At 46.2% G+C, this 23,842-nt stretch overlaps 2 protein-coding genes across 2 annotated transcripts; both read left to right on the forward strand.

The window, feature by feature from the left end:
* The first annotated feature begins 7,995 nt into the window (after positions 1-7,995).
* Positions 7,996-9,655, forward strand: LOC308253331 (C-C motif chemokine 4). The gene is made up of 3 exons (XM_080678710.1): positions 7,996-8,147; positions 8,607-8,721; positions 9,281-9,655. The coding sequence occupies exons 1-3, from the start codon at positions 8,072-8,074 to the stop codon at positions 9,366-9,368; spliced, it is 279 nt and encodes a 92-aa protein (XP_080534836.1). The 5' UTR covers positions 7,996-8,071; the 3' UTR covers positions 9,369-9,655.
* Positions 9,656-18,704: 9,049 nt separating this feature from the next.
* On the forward strand, positions 18,705-19,301 carry LOC308253917 (large ribosomal subunit protein uL6-like; the record flags this gene model as incomplete). The annotated part of the gene is made up of 1 exon (XM_080679678.1): positions 18,705-19,301. The coding sequence occupies exon 1, from the start codon at positions 18,723-18,725 to the stop codon at positions 19,299-19,301; it is 579 nt and encodes a 192-aa protein (XP_080535804.1). The 5' UTR covers positions 18,705-18,722.
* Positions 19,302-23,842: the final 4,541 nt, after the last annotated feature.

Consider the following 23,842-nt stretch of genomic DNA (forward strand, 5'->3'; position numbering starts at 1 on the left):
GGGGATCAACCAAGGTCTCTTAGGCAGTGGTGGCAGAAAGCAGCCAGCCGCCAACACGGTGGATCCTCAGCACAGAGGGGCTTGATTTGCGCCCTAGATTCCTGGCTCATTCCAGCTCTGTGAGGCCCCCTCTCAGTCCAGCGGAGCACCCCAGCCTTGAGTACAGGGAATTCTGGCTGAGCAATTCGTGTTCTGCAACATCACTGCCTTGTCCTCATTGCTTCCCAAGCCCTGGCCCTGCAGTTGCACTTCCCCGGGTGTCAATCCCAGCTCTCTCCCTTTGACACTGGGGGCTCCATGGATGGGTTCACTAATACTGATGCTCCTGTTTGGCCCAGCCTCAGCCTCCTCTTCTCAGGTGTGGCCCGGAGTCAGGTGGCAGCAGGCGTGGCTCCACCTTTCCTGTAGGTAGAAACAGTGCCCTGGGCCCCTTTCTAGCATCCCAGAGGGACGATGTCTCTATGTAGCCCCCTCCCTCTGCTTTTCTGTCTCGAGTCCTTGTCACGCTCCTCTGGCCATTGTTTTGTATGTGTGCAATAGATCAAGGCATACATCTGGGCATTGGATTAGATCCTTCTCCCTGTCCCTACTTCTCCTCTGCATTCTCTACTCAGTAAAAGGCATTCCCTCCTACCCAGCTCCCAAGCCAGAAACCTGGGAGTCACTTTTGGCTAGTCTCCCACCTTTATCTCCTTCACCTACAATGGTCCCTCCCCACAGCTCCTTATCTGTGGTTTCACTTTCCTTGGTTTCAGTTAATCATGGTCAATCATGTTCCAAAATATTAAATGAAAAATGCAATGACAAAAAATTCATGAGTTTGCAACTGTACACTGTCCTGCTCCATCCCACTGGGGATTTGAATCCACACTGTATACACTGCCTGCCATTAGTCACTTGGTAGCCATCTCAGTTATCAGAGTGATTGTTGGTATCAGTGTGCTTGTGTTCAACTAACACTTATTTTGCTTAATGTTGGCTCCAAAGTGCAAGAGTAATGACGCTGGCAATTGGGTTATGCCAAAGAGAAGCTGTAAAGTGCTTCCTTTAAGTGAAAAAGTATTCATGTAGTGTAGGCAAAATCACACAGGGGCTGGCAAAAGGAGGTTTACAGTTGTGAGGACACGAAACACAGTTTATTCTTATATTATGTACTAGAGGCCCGGTGCATGGATTCGTGCGCTGGTGAGGTCCCTCGGCCTGGCCTGTGGGGATCGGGCTGAAACCATCTCTCTGACATCCCCCAAGGGGTCCCCGATTGTGAGAGGGCGCAGACCAGGCTGAGGGACCCCACTGGTGCCCAGTCGGGGCCGGGGAGGAACCGTGGGAGGGCTCCAGGGCATGTCCAGCTCGTCTTGCCCAGTCCTGATTGGCGGGACCCCAGCAGCAAGCTAACCTACCAGTTGGAGCATCTGCCCCCTGGTGGTCAGTGCATGTCATAGCGACTGGTCCAACAGTTGAACAAACCATCAGACACTTAGCATATTAGACTTTTATTATATAGGATTTATCCATATGAACAACTAGACTAAGTATATGTAGGGTAGTATTGCCTGAGGCTTTAGGCATCCATTGTGGGACTTGGAATATGTCCCGTGAGATAAGGGGGGCTACTGTATTCATTCACTGACTCTATTGGATTTTGAAATTAAGTGTATCTGCTTCTCACCATCCCCACGGCCACTGTCTTAGGTCAGGCCCTCCTCATTTCTCCCCGGGACAGCTGTAAGAGTGTCCTGTCAACTGGGTGTTCTTCCAGTTTGCCTCTCAAAGCTGTCCCATCATCACACAGCATCCAAAGTGACTTTGCTAAAGTGCAAATCAGCCTCTGTCTCTCTCTGTTGAAAATCCTTCAAATACTCTTGAGTTGTTTCCAGCATGAAACGGAAGCTTCTTCATGACCTGACCTCTGCCTCCCTCTTTGGCCACATTGCTTGCCACCTTCAAACTTCCTGGAAATGAAGACTCAGCCCTCCGAATGCCATGCAATTCCTTAAAAGTGCAGGTCTCCTTTCTGCTTTTTAGGAATGAGGTGTCAACTTGGCACAGCATAATTTCCCCTTCTTGTAAATCACAGGACAGAATGAGTAATGTAAATATGGGTGCATCCTGCGACAGCTGCAGAGATTAATATTTAGAACAAATAAGGAAAACCACTATTTAATTCCCTTAACTTTCTAAGGAAAAGAGAAAAAGCCATGGATTCCACTGTTTAAAAGACATGTAACATGTAAAACTGAAAGACATTTTACATCATAATTACAAAACTTTAGCTATTAAGCTTTTTAAAAAATAAGTATTTTTATTGATTTCAGAGAGGAAGGGAGAGAGAGATAGAAACATCAATGATGAGAAAGAATCGTTGATCAGCTGCCCCCCCGCATGCCCCTCACTGGGGATCGAGCCCGAAACTCAGGCATGGGCCCAGACTGGGAATCAAACCATGACCTCCTGGTTCATAGGTCAACACTCAACCACTGAACCACTGTGGCCAGGCAGGTGTTCAGCTTTTAACATAAATTTGTAATAAGCACATTTTCCTTTTCTGATTTACTTATGCTCTTGAGCCAGACCTCTTCTGGGTCATTTCCAAATCTATCATGATTAGCTGTGTGTTCTTTCGTAGATCACTTACCTGTCTGTGCTTCAGTTTCCTAAAGTGTGACAGCAGATAATTCTAATAGGACCAAATGCATCAGCATCTGTAAGAGAATTAGAGAATAAGTAGTATGTATTAGTTGCTAGTATCATTACTTCTGAATATTTCAGTTAATCTATTTTATACATTTTAAAAAGTGCAGGCCTCTTGTTCTTTGCCTGAATAATCCCTCCCCCCTCTTTTCCTGGCTAATTATCCTTCAAGTTTCAGCCCAATATATAATAGAGAAAAGTTAGAACAATCTGAATGGACTGACCTAAGTAACATAACGGTTAAAGATAAATTTTGGCATAAAATTTTGGTATATCATGCAATGAAATCTCATGCATGCTAATTTGGAATCACTCCATGTTGACACCTCATTCTTAAAAAGCAGAAAAGAGACCTGCACTTTTTTTTTTTTAAATATATTTTATTGATTTTTTACAGAGAGGAAGGGAGAGGAATAGAGAGTTAGAAACATCAATGGGAGAGAAACATCGATCAGCTGCCTCCTGTACACCTCCCACCGGGGACGTGCCCGCAACCAAGGCACATGCCCCTGACTGGAATCGAACCTGGGACCCTTCAGTTTGCAGGCCGATGCTCTATCCACTGAGCCAAACCGGTCAGGGCGAGACCTGCACTTTTAAGGAATTACATGGCATTCAGAGGGCTGAGTCTTGATTTCCAGGAATTTAAGTTTTTAATGACAGGGAAGAATATAAAGTAACAATATTAAAATATATTAACTCAAGAAAGACTATTAAGTATCATTCATAAAATGCAAAACTACATACAGAATGCTGGGTAATTTTTGCTTTGTTATGATTTTCTATATTTTCTAAATTTTGTACAGTTTTGTATATTTGCTATTGAAAACAAAGCAAACGAATACAGATTTTTACATGACATTTTGGGGAAGCCTTTTTTAACACTTCACCACTTTCCAAATGGGAAGGGATGTAAAGTGCTTGCTTGTGCCTGACGTAGGGCCTGTCACATAGCAGGTACTCAATAAAACGCTACTAATTTACTTTCCTCTCTTGCTGGATGTTCCAGCCTGGAAAGAGATAGAAACAGGCATAAAAAGCATTGTTTGAGGGAAGTAAGATTCTTCATAAAGAATACTGAAGGTTTTTTTGAACCTGTCACTCTTGACTGCACAAGAGCAGGCTGTGGTGGGTGTCGAAGGCCCTTTCCACTTTAAGAAGAGTGGGGCTGGCTGGCTGGCTGAGGGGTGGAGTGTGGCCGCCCTGATGAATTGCTTCATCTAGTTTACTCTCCTCCAGACCCCATCTTGAGCCCTGCACTTTGGATAATGGTGTCCTTGTTTCTACAATCCCATTTCCCCCAAGTGACTTGGCAACCGTATTGGCAAAACCAAAGAATTTACTTCTCCTTTGTTTATTATGTTGGCAAAATGACCATGTATTCCATCTTGCTATGGATTTCCAGTCTCATGAGTTGCTTGCAGGGGATTCTCTAGTTCTAGGCATTCCACCTCCTGTGACTAGTGCTGTTGGCCCCAACACTCAATGGTCTCCCCAACACTCATGCATCTCAGCACTCTCTTTCTAGGAGAACACAGATCGTCAAGATTGTCACCTCTGTTTCCTGCTCCTCAGCAGCTTTGCAGTCTCTTCTGAGAAGCTGATACCTTCAGAGGTTCCCTACCTGTGCCATCTCAGAGGGTCACACCTGTACAGGAAGTTGGTCCTCTATGGACCTGTGGTCCTACCACACATCCTGTGTGACCTTGATCCAGTCTTTTAACTGCTTTAGGTTTTGTTATCTAGATTGGTATCTGATAAGACCATGGACATGGATATGCTGGGGGAAATGCAAAGTACCAGGGCCTTTGAAAGGTCATATTTCTGTTGGGGTTGCCAGTCCTGCCTGCAGCTAACAGAGACTGGGAGGGCAAATGACAGAACTGATGTGAAAGTGCCCAGAATGGAGCTATGAGCACAGTGCCAGTTAAGTTTACAGAAGGAGAAAGCTCTATGTTCCCATAAGTGAGGGGAAGTGAAAGGTTTCCCTGCAACAAGAGAGTGGGTGACCCCCTGAATGCATTTGGAGCTCCCTAGAGCCATGATTGACTCCTGCTATCATTTCTCACACCCCTGAGCTGTGGAAAGAGTGAGTTCTAAAATAGTATCCCTTAAATAGCACCACTGGGTATGTGGGTTGAGGGCAGGCAGGGGAAGAAGGGAAATTACCACCCCATCAAGGCTGGGGAATCACATTTTGAGTAGAATGCCCACTTCATTCTTACTTCATTTAGATAAATGGAGTTCACATCCTGAGTCCATGTTACCTATCACACCCCCTCCCATTAAAACTGGTAGTTTGGGCTGCCTCTGGACATTTATTAAACAAGTATTTATTGAACACCTATTGAGTACACAGAGATAGGCATAACACATATTCTGCACCAAGGAGCTCACTCTCCAGTGGGGGAGGCGATCAAAGAGATGTTTCAGGTGATATGATGGTGGTACCTCAGGAGCTGTAGGAGCACAGAGGGAGGTGCAGAATTCATTTGGAGGAGAGGTCAGGGAAGGCTCTCTAGAGAAGATGAGCCCTTTCCTGTTGTGTATCGGAGAGGCATTTGCTATCATTCTCAATCACCTATTGCTTAGAAATGGCCTCAATGGATAAATCTTGGTGGCCATATTGATTTAGCTAAACATATTAATACAAAACCTTCGTGCTCTTGGTGTTGAATTTCTCTAGTGTGAACACAACATTATTGTTGGGACCTTCATGAACAAAACATTTTTCCTCCATGAGCCAAAGGTCAAATCAAGGCTAAGAAGCAAAGGTCAACAAACTCATTGTGTGGCTCCATGCAGACTCATCACCCATTCTTGTCTATCATCATTCTCCTAGTGCCGCAGAGCAGGTATCTTCAAGGTCCCTCCACAGCTTGAAGATCAGCACACCCCACTCATTTAGACAGAGGTCTCCACAGCAAGGGCTCCTCCTCAGCACACAGTGGGATTTGGACTTGGTTTGGAACTATGCGTCTATAACCAAGGGAAGCTCTGACATTTTGTTTCTACCTCTGATGTGACACTTACTTTATTCCATCTCATGGGATAGTTATTTCTGTCACTGTCAACACCATCACTAGACTAAGAGCTCTTTGCGGGGAGGGATGGGACTTCATTCTGCTCTGCCTTCCCTGACAAAAAGCAGATGACTTCTAAACTGGGTTGGATGGAAATGGAATAGATAATAAAGTCTGTGTAGATCCCAGGGAACATAAGACACACCCTCTTTCCCTTAAAGTAATGTCCTTGATACATGAAGATGAAACCCCACCAATCAGGAGAGACCATGAGAGATACTGGCATAGGTGATATGAGGGATTACAGAACATTAGAGCTGGGGGTAGGGGTCTTGGTAAAGATCAGAACATTTGAAGCAAGACTTGCACAAAGAAAAGGGTGAGGACAAAAAGTGGAGGAAAGAGGTACAGTTTGTATGTGTGTGCGTTGTGGTGTGTGTAGGTGATGGTGGAGGCAGTGATGCCAGGTCGATGACATTGTGCTTTATTTAGTGACCCTGAAGTACCCCAAGATGCTGCTCTGCCCTCCGCCTATCCCATACCTCTACAGCACCCAGGGGCCTGGTTTCCTGTTTTCACTCTTCATTCTTCTTTCTCGGAGCAGAGGCAGGTAGCAATGTGGAGCTGGGGTGAGCAGGTGGGTCAGAGTGCTTGGAAGGTAAATAGAGATATTGATCCAGTCGTCCTAACTGCCCTCACTTGCCCTCTGCATGTACTACTGTATTCCTGGCCTTTGTGAACTTCACCTAATCACCTTCAGGTCAGCTTCAGGCCTCAGGACTGCAGCCCTCCCAGAAAGCACCTGGAGGACCAGGCAGGGCCTTATATGAACATAAGGAATTCCCTATGGATGGCTGGAAAATACCACATGCTTAGATTACATGTTTTATCCATAACATAGATAAATTCATTGCTGGGTACATCCAATCCCATTTATATATTAGAGGAACATTATTTTTTCTTTTTCAGTTTCAGTTGACATTCAATATTATCTCATATTAATTTCAGATGTACAGCATAGTGGTTAGACATATATATATGTGTCTAATTATATATACTTATATATATATAATTTACAAAAGTAAAAAAAAGATGAAGGGATTAAAAAGTACAAATTGGCAGTTACAAAATAGTCACGGGGATATAAAGTATAGCATGGAGAATTAGTCAATAATATTGTAATAACTATACATGTCTCAAGTGGGTGCTAGACTTATTGGGGTGATCACTTCATAAATTATGGAGGAACATTCTTTATCTGGGTTTTCCAAACTTGATTCTTATTTATTTCTTTCCTTTCCTATATGGGTCCAAGTGAACATACTGGAACCTTTGCTTCTTTTTCCTTCTGTCCCCTCTTTGTTCTAGGACAGACTGACCCAAACTCTTGTCCTGAACTCAGCCCTAATAAGATGAATTCAGCCCTAATAAGATGGTTCTTTGTGTGTACCATAGTCCCTGGTGGGCAATAACTTCTCCCTTTGTGTTCACATTCAATATTTGGGACAACAGGGTGAAAAGTAAAATGGATTTTAGAGTCAGAAGAATCTCATTTCAATCTTGGCACTGCCACTTAAGATTGTGGCCTTGAAATTATCAGTGAACTTTCCTCTGTTCTTCGATCTTTATTGCCTCTGGGAATAATCACACCCCTGCTCAAGGTCAAGGTAGGTTTTGATGTTATGTGTATAAGGCAGCTTGTCCAGTGTCTGGCACGTAGTGCCTGTTCAATAAATAGGTCAGTGTCTTGCTAGGCCCTTTGCACATTCAGTGCTGGACTCTTTATGCCCAAAGAAGCATATACGGTCACTCAGCCCTGCAGGAGGTCCAAGAATCTGACATGGAGTTCTAGTTCCCCTTTCCCTTTTGGGGCCAGGCTTATGGCAACTCTGGAAAGACTGACATGAAGCTTCTGGGGGTGACAACCACCAAGAACAGCATGGTTGTCTTGTCTACAAGTCCCTTCTCGCAGGTGTGAATGCTGCACCCTTCCTCTCGGGTTTACCATTCTCTTCTTGGTCTTGGTCACTGCTGTTGGTGTACCACTTCCCTCGAGGGTGCAGCCCACTTTTCCCCTCCCCCTCCCCCTTCTTTCCACCATGATGACATCGCCCGGGGAAGAGAAGCTGTGCAGAGCTCCTCACTCTCAGCTAGCTTCAGTTTCCTTATCAGCACCATGACATCATCTCTACCCTGGAAATTCCACTTGCCCTCCTGTGCTCCCACCTCTGAATCAGTCCTCAGAGTTCCTATAAAGAGGGGATCCCAGCTCAGCATCAGCACAGAACACAGTCGGGTTCTGAAGGTTCTGGGCTCTTCAGTCTCACCTCCAGGAAAGCCTCTTCTCTGCCAAGACCATGAAGCTCTGTGTGACTGTCCTCTCTCTCCTCGTGCTAGCGGCTGCCTTCTGCTCTCCAGCGCTCTCAGCACCAAGTAAGTCTGTTATTCCAGCTACTGCTTCTAGAGCCCACTTTTCTAGTTGGGGCTGGTCCAACAGTGGCATCTGGGGATGGGACAAAGGGGAGATTTTTAAGTAGTCTGCTGTTAAATGTAGTGTCTACTAGACATTCGGTAATATTCAAGTTTCTGTTTTCTTAAGAAACAGTAACCAGTAGACTTGTTCAAGAAAGTCCCCGTCTCTCTCTCTGTGTCTTGGTTTCTCATCTGTTAAATGGAGTTAGATGTGTGCTCTGAGACCCAATCCAGCTCCATTATCTTCTCTGAGGATACTATGTTCAGAAAGAGACTCCTACTCAGGGTGGATGGGATTAGACAAGGTACCATATTTGGGCTCGAATAGCTCCACAGAAATGCCCTTTGAATATCCATAACTAAAAGCCAAAGGAGCAGCATCTTGTAGAGCTCTGATCTCACCTCGGCCTTCCTTTCCAGTGGGTTCCGACCCTCCCACGGCCTGCTGCTTCTCCTACATCCTGCGGAAACTTCCTCGGAACTTTGTGATGGATTACTATGAGACCAGCAGCCTTTGCTCCCAGCCCGCTGTGGTGTGAGTATCAACTTCTGGGCTTCTCTGGAAAGCAAGGGTAGGGCAGGGAGAGGATCAAACAGGAGGGAGACAGGCCTGAGGGCTGAAGCCCTCCCAGAAAGGAATAAGGAACAAGGTCATGAAGTTACCTGTTGAGTCTGGAGGGGGCTGGGAGGGAATCAAGGGACAAGATTCAGGGGGAGGACATTTCTGGGGAGGAAATTAGCCCGATGCTAGAAAACTAGGGAAAGTAAAAAATACCCCAGGAATGTAGGCTGATTCTTAAGCCATGCTTAGAAACACACATAGAAAAGTTATTGCTAGGGGCACTAGGGAATGAATGGGGAGATATAGTCATGTTGATTATAAAACTCATTGGTTCCTAATCTGGGAACCAAATTAGCTGAGGCCACAGCTAAATCCAGGGTGGAAGTTACAAGGAGTCTATTTCCAGAGCCACCCCAGAAGGGTCTTTCTACCCACTAGAGCTGTCCAACATGAACTGTGGTCACGCAGAGGGAGATACCTACCACAGACAAGATCCCATTCGGTTCTAATCTATCCATTCCTCCTTCCGCAGATTTCAAACCAAAAAGGGGAGACAGATCTGCGCCAACCCCAGTGAGCCCTGGGTCCAGGAGTACATAAATGACCTGGAACTGAACTGAGCCGCTCCAGGCACAGGGGCAAGTCTCTAGGGAAGGTCACCTGAGCCTGATGCTTCTCCGTGAGACCCACCTTCTCCACCTTCACTACTTCTCTCAGTAGTCCCTGTCCCATCTCTCAATTTAATCTTTATTATGTGCTGTTCTTGTATTTTGTGTTATTTTCATAATTTATGTTGGTTTTGCCAAAGGACACTTGTCCCCCATGGGGATGGTCCACCATCATTTTCTCTGCTATTGCGGATACATGGGTAATGCAGTTGATTCCATGTGTTTTCATAATAAAACTTAAAAAATATATACCGATAGTTTCTTTGTGTTTTAATTTGGTCTGGTGCAAAGGGAATTGCCTGGTGTTATTAATAGGGACAAACTACCATTTCCAAACATTATAAGAATGAGCAGTTACTGAGGATTTCATATGGGCTAAATGCTCTAAAGACATGATCTCACTTAATACTTTCACCAAGGATTTTAACACCCTTATGAATTTGGGACTCTTATCTCCAACTTCACAGACGAGAAAACAGAGGCACAGAGGTGATGTGACTTGGACAGCTGTGATGCTAAGGGTTATCATCTCAACATCTGGTAGAGAAGTTGTAAATAGCAGCACTACAATATAGAGGCAAGATGAGGTAGTTCAGAGTTATAATAATGGGCCCCCATCATTTATTATCAGCATATCACTAAGAAAGTCATCTTGCCTTACTGGGCCTCAATTTTTACATCTGTAAAGTGGGGGCAATATTATACACTTGGAAGGACTATTGTGAGGTTATTAGAGGCCCAATGCTCTACAGCAGCGGTTTTCAACCTGTGGGTCGACCCACAGGTTGAGAACCGCTAGCAGGGTCACCTAAGACCATCAGAAAACACAGATATTTACATTACGATTCATAACAGTAGCAAAATTACAGTTGTGAAGTAGCAACGAAAATAATTTTATGGTTGGGGGTCACCACAACATGAGGAACTGTATTAAAGGGTCGCGGGATTAGGAAGGTTGAGAACCACTGCCCTAAGGGTCCCGGATTGTGAGAGGGCAGTTCTCGGGTGATGACCCTGGAATTGGGCTCCCTCCGCTCTGGTTCCGGGTGTGTCACTGGAGAACCGCAGTTGCCAAGTCACTTCAGCACGGCAGCTCCTGCGTGGAGCATCTGCCCCCTGGTGGTCAGTGGGCGTCATAGCTACTAGTTGGAGCGTCTGCCCCCTGGTGGTCATTGTGCATCATTGCTACCAGTTGGATTTTGGTCAGTCGACCGGTAAGATGGTTGCTTAGGCTTTTATATAAGTAGATTGTAAAGCACCCATCACAGGGTCTGACATCAGGAAGATTCTCTCTTTCCCTCTCCGAGCCTAGCTTTTTCACTTACAATGGGCATTGTGTCTGTCTTCCTAGTGCCATGATGTGGATTAGATTAGTTAGTGGATCAGCTCTCTCAACCCAAAGCCAAGGTGGAGTGTTATCATGAGGACAGAAGAAGTCAGATTTGGTTCTGGAGCATGGTGGGAGTAACCTTCAATAACCCTTCAATCAGAACGATTACATGAGTCAGAACAGGGCTCTGAGATTGAATTACGTGCACAATCAAGCTTTGATCTACAAAACACAGAATTGTAGTCTATTAAAGCTGGGAGGAACCTCTCAGACGGTCTCATCCAACCCTCTCATATTATGAAAACTGAGGGCCAAGGACTGAGAAGAGAGTTGCTAAAGGCCACCCAGCAAATGGGTGACAGAGCAGAACTCCAGCCAGGACCACGTCCCAGGTTAGTGCCCTTTTCTGTGCTCCCTGTGACATGCCTCTGTGGTGCCAAAAAGGACAACTCACTGTGAAAGGAGGGTAAAGAGGGCAACCTTGTAAAACATTTGAGAGTGTTTAGTCCAATGCAAAAGCAGAATTGGGACTCTGCCTCTCTGGGGCCAAGCAGACACAGTTCCCTTCTTTGCCCTGCCCTCAGCCATCCACATCCCAGAGCCCTACTAGAAACCTCCTTTAGATTCCACAGGGACTGAGAGAAGGAGGTTGGGGGCGGAGCTGATCCGAAATGGTGTGAGAAGAGGCTTGCAAACAAAGAGCCTGACTGGTCTTGGCTTCTGCTTTCCATCTGCCTAGATCTGAGCTATTCCATATATTAACCACTCGCCATAAGTGGCTATTTACATGTCAATTAAGTTTATAATTCAGTTGCACTAGTCATATTTCAAGTACTTCCTGGCCACATGTGGCTAGTGGCTGGATCCCTGCTGGACAGCAAAAATATAGAACATTTCCATCATGGCAGAAAATCCCATTGAATGGCACTGTCCTAGGGCCTAAAGGGAATGAATGGAGGAAGGTGGGGTGGCTTGAAAGGTTATGGTATATGTAGTCTTTGGCTAAAGATACTCAACTCTATTTTGAGGGAAGTGGTTGAGTGGGTGACCCCCAAGCCTGAGACAAGGTATAGATCACTAGGCAGGCCACCCAAATGTCCACATCCTAATCCCCAGAACCTGTGAATAGTACCTTATACTAGTACTAGGGGCCCAGTGCACGAATTCGTACACCTTGAAAGGAACTGTGGGCCGCGAGGCTGCGGTGGGCACTGGAGCGGGTCTCGACCCATCTTCCACACTTCCACCTGGCCCCTCCCGCCTGGCCTCTGGTGCCCTATCTGCCAGCAGCCCTGCTCCTGCCACCGCTGCTCCCACATTCTGATGGTGCCGGCCCTGCTCGTACCCACGGACAGCACAGAGTGATTGGGTCTGGTGCCAGCAACAGGTGCATGTGGCAGCTGCTGCCCCAGTTGCCCCTCAGGAGCAGGGGGAGATGGAGAAGCCCTCAGAGGCGATCGGGGCTGACAGCCTCCACTCGCACCCGCTGATGGCGCCAAGTGATCGAGGCTGGCAGCCGGTGCAAGTGGGACCAGTGCTGGCAGCGGGTGCAAGCGCCGGGCAGGACCGTGGCACGCAAGAGCAAAGAATTTTCAGTAACCACCAGGGGATCTCCTTGATGACAGTGACCAGCGCCCTGCTTTGGTCTGGCGCCTCAGCTCACCTGCTCCACCATCCCGCTGCGGCCGATGCCCGCCATTGTTCCGCATGTGCCCCTGGTGGTCGGTGCACATCATAGTTCTATTTGCATATTAGGGTTTTATATATATAGATATGACAAAAAGGACTTTGCAGATGTGATCAAGTTAAGTATTTTGAGAGATTATCCTAGATTATCTGTTTGGACCCTAAATGTAGTCATAAGTGTCCTTAAGTGAGGGGGCCGAGAAAGATTTGATGACAGAAGGCAAGAAGGCAGTGTGACAATTGAAGCAAGATGCTACGCTGCTGGCTTGGAAGATGGAGGAAGAGGCCAGGAGCCAAGAAATGCAAGAATGCAGTGGGAAAAATGGTCTCTTCCCCAAAGCCCCAGAGGGAAGGCAGTCCTGTTGACACCTTGATTTCAGCTCAGTGAAACATTTTGGATTTCTGACCTCCAGAACTTAAAGAGAATCAAATGTGTGCTGTTTTAGGACATCAAGTTTGTAGAATTTTTTTTTTTTTACAGCAGCAATAGGAAGTTAATACAATCACCAACTAAAGAGTCACTTCCAGTGGCTCCCTCCGGCTCAGTGTGGAAGGTTATGGAACATTCTAGAAAGTGAGACAAAATACCCTGAAAGAGAAACCCAGGATGAAGTGGACACATTCCAAGATGATGTACTATAATGGGATGAGATCTCTCAAGAGGAGGGTCTGCATCAGCAGCTGGAAATGAAGACTGAGGCTTTATGAAGGTCACAAAACCCATCAGCCAAGTTAAGAGGAGGCCTGCCTCTTCTTGAGACTCCTGTGACGCTCTGAGGATGGGGGTGGGGAGACCTTGAATTCCTGCCTGGAAGATTGTACCCTCTCGTTTGTCATAGGAAGTCTAGATCAGAGCTGTGGCCTGTCTCTGGCTTTATTATTAGAGAGGGGGCAGGGTTAGGGCACCCTCTGGGTCTCTCCCTCACAGTGGAATCTTTTTCCTCGACACCGCCCTGCTCCTGAGCAAATTATAAGGGGGGAACTCAATCCCCCAGAAGCTGCAGGAGACCTGGTTACTCTCTTAAAGAAACGCTTCATCCGGGAATTATAAATATATATTTTTTTATTGATATTTTACAGAGAGAGGAAGGGAGGAGGATAGAGAGCTAGAAACATCGATGAGAGAGAAACATCGATCAGCTGCCTCCTGCACACCTCCCACTGGGGATGTGCCCGCAACCAAGGTACATGCCCTTGACCGGAATCGAACCCAGGACCCTTCAGTCCGCAGGCCGACGCTCTATCCACTGAGCCAAACCGGTTTCGGCAAATCATCCGGGAATTATAAACAAAAGCGTGGAGTCCTCTGGGTAGGGCAATGTGGGACTTCACCTGTTGCACAATATGAGACTTTGTTTTTTCCCTTTGTCTTCTTTTCATTAAACTTCCTTTTCTTACCCTGAGGCCGGGGAGCTAGTATCTCCTTACTTGACGTTTCAGTTGAGGTTTCTCTGGGTTTCTGGGAGGAGGCCAGAGCCAGAACAGGGGCAGAGGCTACTGTTGGTGGAGCAGCTGCTGGAAGTCAGGCCTGTGTTTTTCTCTTCTCTTGCGGTGTCTGCCTCCCCAAGTCCTCTTTCCCTATAGGAGGGAGTCTGTTTCCTCATGTTCTGGTTTATGCAAACTCTTGTCCTCTCCCTAGCTCACCCCCATCCAGAATCTTCAGGAACAATCCCATGCCAGGCATCTTCCTCCCAGGAGGCCAGGAGCTGAGCAAGCAGAAGCAGGGACCAAGGATGCAGGTTGAGCTGGGGATGATGAAAGGAACCACAGTTCTTCTTGATGGCTGAGCTCAGCGGCCACATGGCTGTCCTGAGCTCCTTTCCATACTCACCCTTCCCAGACCCAAGGGACTTGTCCTCTCTCTCTCTCTTTTCTAGTTGTCTCCACCTGTGCTCCCTTCTTAACACCTATTCTATTGGGTTCCACGGCGTCTAAGCAGACTGAAAATGGGAAAAGGTAGAGAAATTGAGAAAAAATGGTGACTGCGTTTTTCTACTTTTTAAATAGTGTGGACAAAAAGGGGCCCACATATTAAAGCTGACAAGTGCAAGGGAGGCCTGCATGACAGGACTTACAAACCCAGAGACTGAACGTAACCACATAGGATGGTCTGAACATTAAAATTCCTAACTCAAAGTGGGTCATGGCTGGTGGTCACATCCTAGGCCTGTAGCTTCCCTGGCAAAGATTAATCTTCACCTTTAAGTGAGCCTGTCTATTGTCTTAGTACAACGAAGACAATAGACCTTGGAAATGGCAGAGTAATTCTCTTTTCCAGACTCCGCTAAGGTACAGTCGCACAACCAGAGCAGGAGAGCACGTTGTTGGCTTATGGCCCAAATACAGTCTCTCTGTGCTATAAGTGGGAACTATCCTGTACCCACCGTTTTGCTTTTTATCTAACCTCAGAGATTTCCCCACTTTGCTCTCTCCTGCCCCCTTATCCTACTGCCAGTGAATCTCATGTAATACTCCTTACAGCTCCTCCTTTCATTCCAATGTATAAAATAAGCTGCAAAAGTGCCATTCTCAGGAGCATTTTCTCAATCTGTTGAGATTCTGCTTCCCGACAATTGGCATCAGTTTGGCTCAAATGGAGTCACAAAAATTATCTACAGGAGGCTGGCCACATGGCTCAGTGGTTGAGTGTCGACCTATGGACCAGGAGGTCATGGTTCAATTCCCAGTCAGGCCATACACTCGGGTTACGGGTTTGATCCCCAGTGTAGGGCAAGCAGGAGGCAGCTGATCAATGATTCTCTCATCAGTGATGTTTCTATTTCTCTCCCTCTCCTTTCCTCTCTGAAATCAATAAAAATATTTTTTTTAATTATCTACAGATGTACACGTTTCTTACGTTGACAGTAGTTTCATTTTAGATATTTGATAATTGTGTAACATACATTATTTAAAGAAAAGAGGCAGTTACTATTTTTTTTTCCCTTAGGGAAAGACAGGCTTGATACTAACAGGAGGTGGAGAACTCCTCCCCACCCCCAATAGTTTTGTTATCATGCACTCAATGATCTTTAAATTAATAATTTTTGAATAGGTAACAGTAGATATTGTGTAAAATTTCAAAACATATCCAACAAAAGATAAATCTCCCTCCTAGCTCTACACTCAAGTATCTAGTTCTCTTCTCTGGAAGCAATGAAGGCTGCTACCATTCTTTTATGAGTTCATTCAGAGATTCAATAACCTTTTAAAAGTGTCAGGAAATGGAACAACAAAAGCCAAAACAAGGAATGCCCAAACCATCAGGGCCTTAGGGTCCCAGGCTTTACCCTAAGGGTGCTTTAAACCTCTCCTTCTGAATGTCTACATTTACAAAGTTCTTGCTAATTGTACTCGGGGACAAATTTAATTCTGACATTAGGTTCCTGAAGCATTGCAAAATACTACCTTCTCTTCCCTTTACTCAACTTCTCATGGCTTCTCCATCTACCACCCAGTGTCTAAGAAGGTCTAGCCCTAGCAGAGAGGCTTGGACCTGACAGTTGGAGTAGTAAGGCAGGATCAGGACCTGTACTGCCAGCAGTTAGTACAGTGAGCAGGGTTCGAGGAGGAACTTGCTCTAATACTTGGTGCTGTGAGCAGGATTCAGAAGTAGGTCCGGTTTTGAGGGGCGAGTGCTCCCACACATACCAAACACATGAAAAAAATGCAAAAAAAAAATCACCTTTTGAAGATGATGCTAATTAAGTGATAGTGGTCATGTCACTTGTAGAGAGGGATTAGGGAGTCCTCCCCTTGCCCACAGTGCTCTGGAAGGTTCTCCTGCAAGTTCTTTGGGGCTGTCCACCTTGGCCCCACTCACTCACCAAGGCCATGCGACTCAGCAGTCTGGCATCTGGCTAGACACCTCGGATTTGCATTTGGGCTCTGTGCTCCTTGGGCACAGATTGATCTCTACCTTGGACTGCAGCGGTTCTCAACCTGTGGGTCGTGACCCCTTTGGGGGTCGAATGACCCTTTCACAGGGGTCGCCTAAGACCATTGGAAAACACAAATATTTACATTACGATTCATAACAGTAGCAAAATTACAGTTATGAAGTAGCAACGAAAATCATTTTATGGTTGGGGTCACCACAACATGAGGAACTGTATTAAAGGGTCGCGGCATTAGGAAGGTTGAGAACCACTGCTGGACTGGGCTGCCATGTCTTATTCAGGTACTCTGGTCCCTCCTTCAGACTGAGGGGTCTTGGGTGCTGTACCCTTTGAACATCCAAAGAGTCTGAAATGCTGGGTGTGAGCTAACTACCTGGGATGGTCGGTCTGAGTCCTCCTCTCTTAGCTCGCTTAGTGTTCCTGTGCTCTTAGAGTGCCTTCTCCAGGCCTCCCCATAGGTGCTCATGAGGTGCTTGTCCCAGATCTGACCACCAAGGACAAAGCAGGCTTTCTTCATTCCTATAGTCCTTGGAGTTTTACCTCTATACCCCCTTCTCTGAAATTCTGTAATTGGGATAAGAAAGAGGGCGGGCTTCTTACTCAGGCCCCTGTGCAACTGTTAACATTCCTTTACAGTAGTTCAGCTCATTGTAGCTCACCCACACAGGCCTCTCTCTAGGGACCTCTCAGTATGGAGCAGGGTAGGCTCAGAGACCACCAGCCATCAAGAGTGGACCCTGTCTCTCAATCCCCAAGGGCCCTGCCAGCTTGTGATCTTTGAACATCCATCTCCTCAGATGAGCGACCTTACTACCCACCTTTGTGATTAAGGGTGGTCCTCATTCCACCCCTACTTAGGGATCTCAGCCCTGGGATGGCTCCAAAGCACAACCCATTCACCATCTCTCCCAGAAGCACATTGAATCTTCCTGGAACAGCACCTCCAGGAGGCACCAGATGGAATAACACCTAGCTGCATAGTTTAAGCTCTTACTCTGCAATTCTAAGTTATACACAGAAAATTCTTTTCTTTGGCCACTTTTTCTAATGACACCAGGGAAACCAGTGCCAAGTTGTGAAGTAGCAATAAACAATCCTGTTTGGATTTGCATCTACAAGAAAACTTAACCTAGTTAGAGAGACATCAGTTATGAAATAGAGCAAAGTAACTAGGTCATGTTACACATTTACTGTTCTGTTGTCCCATCCCACACGCCTCTCTGGTGACACTGAGGGTATAAGTTGGGGCTGGGCTCAGTGTGTACATTCACATCAAAGGCCAGCATGAAGACAGGCACAGTCTTTGTCCTAGTGGCTTTCATCATCCTGGGGATGGAGATGGCCTGCGCTCAGAGACGTCCTCATGGAGGCAAGGGTGCTGAGGCAGTCCTACCTGAGAGCAGAGGAGGCTCAGAGCCCAGCTTCTTACCTGGGATGGTGTGGCACAGAAACAGGCTGCGGAGTGGAGAGTTGGCATTGATCAGACCCACTTTCTTTAACCTTCAGGAGTGATCACCCTGCGTTTCCCATTCTTCTTTTTCTTTTTTTTTAATCTGCACCCGAGGATATGCTTATTGATTTGAGAGAGAGAGAGACAGAGAGAGAGAGAGAGACAGAGAGAGAGAGAGAGAGAGACAGAGACAGAGAGAGAGATGAGAGAGAACATCGATTGGGTGCCTACCATATGTGCCCCGAGTGGGGATTGGACCTGCAAACTTTCAGTATATGGGGCGATGCTCCAACCAACTCATCCATACCAGCCAGGGCCCCATTCTTCTTATCCCATCAGGTTGGGCCTTATTAAAAGTTGGGGCTCTCTCTAGATGTGCCTTGGATGTAGGACTCTAACAGGAAGTAGCCCCAGGATGAACATGGGGTATGTGCGAGGTGGGAAGACGGATGTCTGGGATCAGAGATTTTTCTAATATCTTCTAAGGTGGAAAGAGGAGGCTTATGACAGAGCAGGTTTCTTGCCTGTGGGACCGGGCAGCCTTTGCAGCAGGGAGAACATTCTCCTAAGGGCCCGACTGTGAAAATGTGGGCTTCAGTGTGAGGGTGGAGCTGCCGAGGCTGAGGGAGGGGTCCAGGAGTACAAAGGAAGAATGGAAGAGGTAGGAGTCCTGCCAGCAGTGAGCCCGTCGACCTCTCAGAGCAGTTTTCATACCTGTTTAGTGACTATCCCAGACTCCACAAACACCATTGTATGTTTCAGGGCGCTGCCCCAAGGTGGAATATGGAGCCTTTGGGTTTTGTGGTATAATGTGCTCAGGAGATTACTCATGTCCCAGGGAAATGAGATGCTGCTTCAATGGATGTGGCCGTGAATGCCTACCTGCTGACTAAGTGGTGAGTCTAAATCAGTCAAGAGAGCTCTTTGCCCCATCTACTGCAAGGATGAAGACCATTCTCAGCCATCAGACTGTGGACATCCCAGAAAATGTGGACATCGCTCTGAAGGGACGCACAGTTATTGTGAAGGGCCCCAGAGGCACCTTGCGGAGGGACTTCAACCACATCAATGTAGAGCTCAGTCTCCTCGGAAAGAAAAAGAAGAGGCTCCGGGTTGACAAATGGTGGGGAAATAGAAAGGAACTGGCCACAGTTCGCACTATCTGCAGTCATGTACAGAACATGATCAAGGGTGTTACACTGGGCTTCCATTACAAGATGAGATCTGTGTATGCTCACGTCCCCATCAACGTTGTTATTCAGGAGAATGGTTCTCTTGTTGAAATTAGAAATTTCTTGGGCGAAAAACACATCCACAGTGTTCAGATGAGGTCAGGCGTTGCTTGTTCAGTATCTCAAGCCCAGAAAGATGAGTTAATTCTTGAAGGAAATGACATTGAACTTGTATCAAATTCAACTGATTTGATTCAGCAAGCCACAACAGTTAAAAACAAGGATATTAGAAAATTTTTGGATGGTATCTATGTTTCTGAAAACGGAACAGTTCAACAGGCTGATGAATAAGATCTAAGTTGTCCAGCTATAGAAACACTGAGATGCCGAATGATTTGTCACACTTGTTTGTGAAACTATAAAGATGTACAATAAAAGCCTTGTATGAAAATAAATAAATAAATCAGTCAAGAGCAGACAAGTGTGTTAACTACTCCCCAGTGGACTTTCCTGGGGCCGATGGATGTTCACATGTCCACTGCACACAGAAGTCTGGGTAACTCCAAGAGAAAGAGGTTGGAAGTGAATGGCAGAAGGACACCTGGCTGCATTATCTAAGACCCTCTCCTCGAAGAGAAGCCCTATCCCTGTCTCTGTCCCTGAGGGGGCTCTCAGTTGAGACAAGTAACCACAATCCTAGATTCACAGGTCATTATTGACCCAGGGTTTGTCACCCTCCTTCCCCTTTCCCACCAAGAGGGCTTAACTCTTCCTGGAAAATAGGTGATCTTGGGAGGCAGAGGGAAAGGAAAGACAACCCCAATTCTGGAGTATCTCCTGTGTCAGTCAGGCATTGTGCTGAAGTTGAGATAAAAAGATAAACGCAGCTAGCTCAGGGACAGAACTATGTAAATAATTACAACGCAGGGTGACCACAGCTTTGTACACATTTCTACTAAGGTCTGTGGAAGCACAGGGAAGAGTTATGGTTTTGCCTGGGTGGGTGGATCAGTGGGGGTTGGGAAGGTTGTCAGAGAGTAGAGAACATTTAAGGGAGAGCTTAAAGGAGGCATAAAGTTTGTCACAGTAAGGAAGGGCAGTACAGATGATGGGAAATGTGGGCCCTACGCTGGAGCTGGGAAAGTGATTGAGATTGTGCTCAGTAGAAGTTCATCTCAGTAGAGGATCATCCAAGCCAGGGTCCAGAAAGGAATGGGCTGCCTGCCAAAGAGTTTGGTAGACTGCTGGGGGTTTCTGAGCAGAGGAAATGTCATGACCAAATTTATATTTTAAAAGGATGATGTTGATCACCATGTTGATGACCATGCGGAAGAAGAATGGGGGGTGTAATCGAGCCTGGAGACCAGCCCCAGAAGATTTCTCATGAATCCAATGCTTGGCATAACAACACTCTTTAACAAACCATTCCTGGCAGGTGTTTATTTTTTGATGTGCAGTCCCAGAAGATGAAGATCTAAAGTGATGGAGTAGCCGACTCTAAAGAGCTTGTGTCCAAAATAAAACTTATCTGTGGCATTATTGAGACTGTGTCATTCTTCCCATTTAGACATTCTTTCTAGTGGACCCTCTGTGGATTAACAGAACGGACTCTGTGCCCTGTACTGAGTCCATGAATACAAGGCACTCAGGAGAGATGAGAGGCAAGGTGTGCCAGCTAGTTTCTTTCCTCCTTCCATGTCCATGTCTCTAAAGAAGACAAAGGGCATGACAATATTTTCTCAAGCATTCTGTGAATATGATTTTGGTCAAGGAAAAAATGACCTTCTAGCACATAGCAGGCCTATAGTAGCAGCCTTCATTAGGGCAAGACTCAGAAGGAGAAGGAGCAGAAACACCTGTGAAGATACCCTATTCTAAGGCAACACACCGACATGTAGCAGGACTGGATGCCTACCACTAGGAGAGCAAACCTGGCCCTTGGGATGTGGGGCTTTGAGTGGCGTGTGCTGGGATGTACCGGCTGCTGCCCTGGAGTGACTAGGAGTTAGGATAAGTTGGGACATAGGCTCTGTGGGTGGAGTCTTTGATTCAGAGTTTTCCTGAGGGGGAGGATGAGCCTCGGTCTCTCAAAGAAGCCCTGAGAAAAATGATGGTCTGGGCTGACCCTACAAGCTCCATCACCCAGCGCTCTCTGTTCACTTTTACACCTGGATCGCCCCACTTAGCCTTCTGCCATGGTCTGCCATGCCTGCTTGTCCTTGCCACCTAGCACATCTTATAACCCCAGTGGCCCATGGCCTCACCAGCCTGTGCATTGGAATGAGGGCATGTTAGCTTTGATACCTTCTTTTACTGGCTGGTCATCCACATCCCAAATCCCACCATGCTTATGTCTCTCTTGGTCATTTATGGGGGTTCATGAGCACACCCATAACATGTTCTCAAACAATTTCACCTACTATCTGCCATTCTGAATGCCAAGGTAGGACCTTCCCCTGCAAAGATACTTGAGGATGGCATCCTACAACGTCCACTTACGTTTCTGCCCTTAAGTTAGTCCTGAAGTCTATAGAGGTTCTGTAGGCATACAGACTTGTCAGACTCTGTGGACACCCAGATTTTGGAGACATATGTTAGGGGAGGATAATTAACACTCACCATGCACAGGCCCTTGCACACGTAGTAGCTCACTTTACACTCACCACAACTCTATAATATCATCTCAGTAGCAGAATTTTTTATAAATTTTACCGATGAAGAGACAGAGGGTCCAAGTAGCTAAATGACTTGCCCAATGTTACACTCTTTTTAAAAATATATAGTTTTATTTATTTCAGAGCTAGGAGGGGCAAGGGAGAGAGAGATAGAAACATCAATGATGAGTGAGAACCATTGATGGGTTGCCTCCCGCATGCCCTCCACGGGGACTGAGCCCACAACCTGGGCAAGTGCCCCTATAGGAATCAAGCCATGACTTCCTGGTTCATAGGTTGATGCTCAATATCTCAGCCATGCTGATCAGGCCAAAGTTTATTTCTTAATCCCAAATGAGCCCTTGACTTTGAGGAAAAAAATCACAGATCCCACAAAGGGCCTTTCGGTGAAAAGAACCAAAAGCCTCATTCTCTTGGAACTCATATGCACTCCTTGCAAAATGATTGAGAAAACAAAAAATGATACCCATAGCACTAATAAGCCAATAAAAACCAGTCCACTCTTGCACTTAACAACTCTCCCAGCCCAGTTTACACAGAAGGTTAGCTTATTTCCACCTTCTTCCTCCAAATAATCATTTAACCAAATCTCAGTGTGTGAGGCATAGGTGCAGCACGAGCTGTTTGGACAGGCTGTGTGGAAATTGTGAGTAGATCAGAATGGGAATGTTGGCTAAGGAGTTGGGAAAGGTACTATTTTATTTCACGAGGACTTTCTCACTGAGGTACACACTCTGGGGCACAGTCCCATCTGGACCTGGGAGAAATTTTTTTTTTAAAAAATATTTTTTTGATTTTTTACAGAGAGGAAGGGGGAGGGATAGAAAGTTAGAAACATCGATGAGAGAGAAACATCGATCAGCTGCCTCCTGCACACCCCCTACTGGGGATGTGCCCGCAACCAAGGTACATGCCCTTGACCGGAATCGAACCTGGGACCTTTCAGTCCGCAGGCCGACACTCTATCCACTGAGCCAAACCGGTAAGGGACGGACCTGGGAGAAATTTGACACGTTCTATTTTAATCCAAGATTAATTAATAGAGCTTTGTTTGTAAGGACAAATGGTTTATTTTTAAACTTTTTATTATGGGAAAATGTAAACACATACAAAGCAGACAGAATAGTATAATGATACACCACATGCCCATCACCCAGCTTCAGCCACTGTTAATGTGTAGTCATTCTTCTTTCATAATCCCATTCATTTCCCCTCATCTCATGCTATTTTGAAGAAAATTGCAGACATTATTGTATTACATACTAGAGGCCTGATGCACAAAATTCGTGCAAGAGTAGGCCTTCCTTCCCTGGCTGCCAGCACCAGCTTCCCTCTGGCACCGGGGACACGGGCTTCCATCGCAGCTCTGGCTTCATCCGGAAGGTCGTCCGGAAGGACATCCGGTCTAATTAGCATATTACGCTTTTATTATTATAGATTATTTCTGTATGTATCTTCAAAAGATAAGAACTGCTTTTAATTGTGATTTATCATATTATTTCCTCTTTATTAGCTAGATGATTTTTCACTGTGTAACCTCTTTTATTGGTGTAATCTGTCTCCCTTTGTCTCTCTCCTTACTATATGTTTTGTATTTAGAAATGTTTATATTTTTGTTGTAATAGTTATCTTATACTAAGACCTTTAAGTATTACCTTTGCTCCCTTCTTTTTTTGTGGATAATTATCTATAAGTGAATACTATGAGTAATCCTACATAAACCTCCCCACTGGGGACCACTTCTTCCTGCTCAGACCCATCTTTTCCTGTTCTCTGAGAGGCCCAATGGGAGCAAGTAAGCTCTATCCTAATGAAGTTTCCTCCCAAACCTCCTTCCTTTCCCCTAGTCAGGACTCACAGAGCCCCATCCTGAGGCCCTGAGACTGGAGGCCACGGGGCTTCTGACTGGGGACAGCTATTCCTGGGGCTCTCATCATTGCCCTGGTTCATGGGTGGACATGGCTGCTAGTTCCACAGAGACTGGGCAGCAGAATGAGTTCTTTGGTTTTGTTTTTCAGTATATTTTACTAGAGGGCCAGTGCATGAAATTTGTGCATGGGGGGGTGTGTCCCTCAGCCCAGCCTGCACCCTCTCCAATCTGATACCCCTCGAGGGATGTCCGACTGCCCGTTTAGGCCTGATCCCAGTTGGACATCGCTCTCACAATCCAGGACTGCTGGCTCCCAACTGCTCGCCTGCCTGCCTTCCTGATTGCCC

The sequence above is a fragment of the Plecotus auritus genome (genome assembly GCF_963455305.1).
Source record: "Plecotus auritus genome assembly, chromosome: 7".
In the NCBI taxonomy this organism is placed as follows: domain Eukaryota; kingdom Metazoa; phylum Chordata; class Mammalia; order Chiroptera; family Vespertilionidae; genus Plecotus; species Plecotus auritus.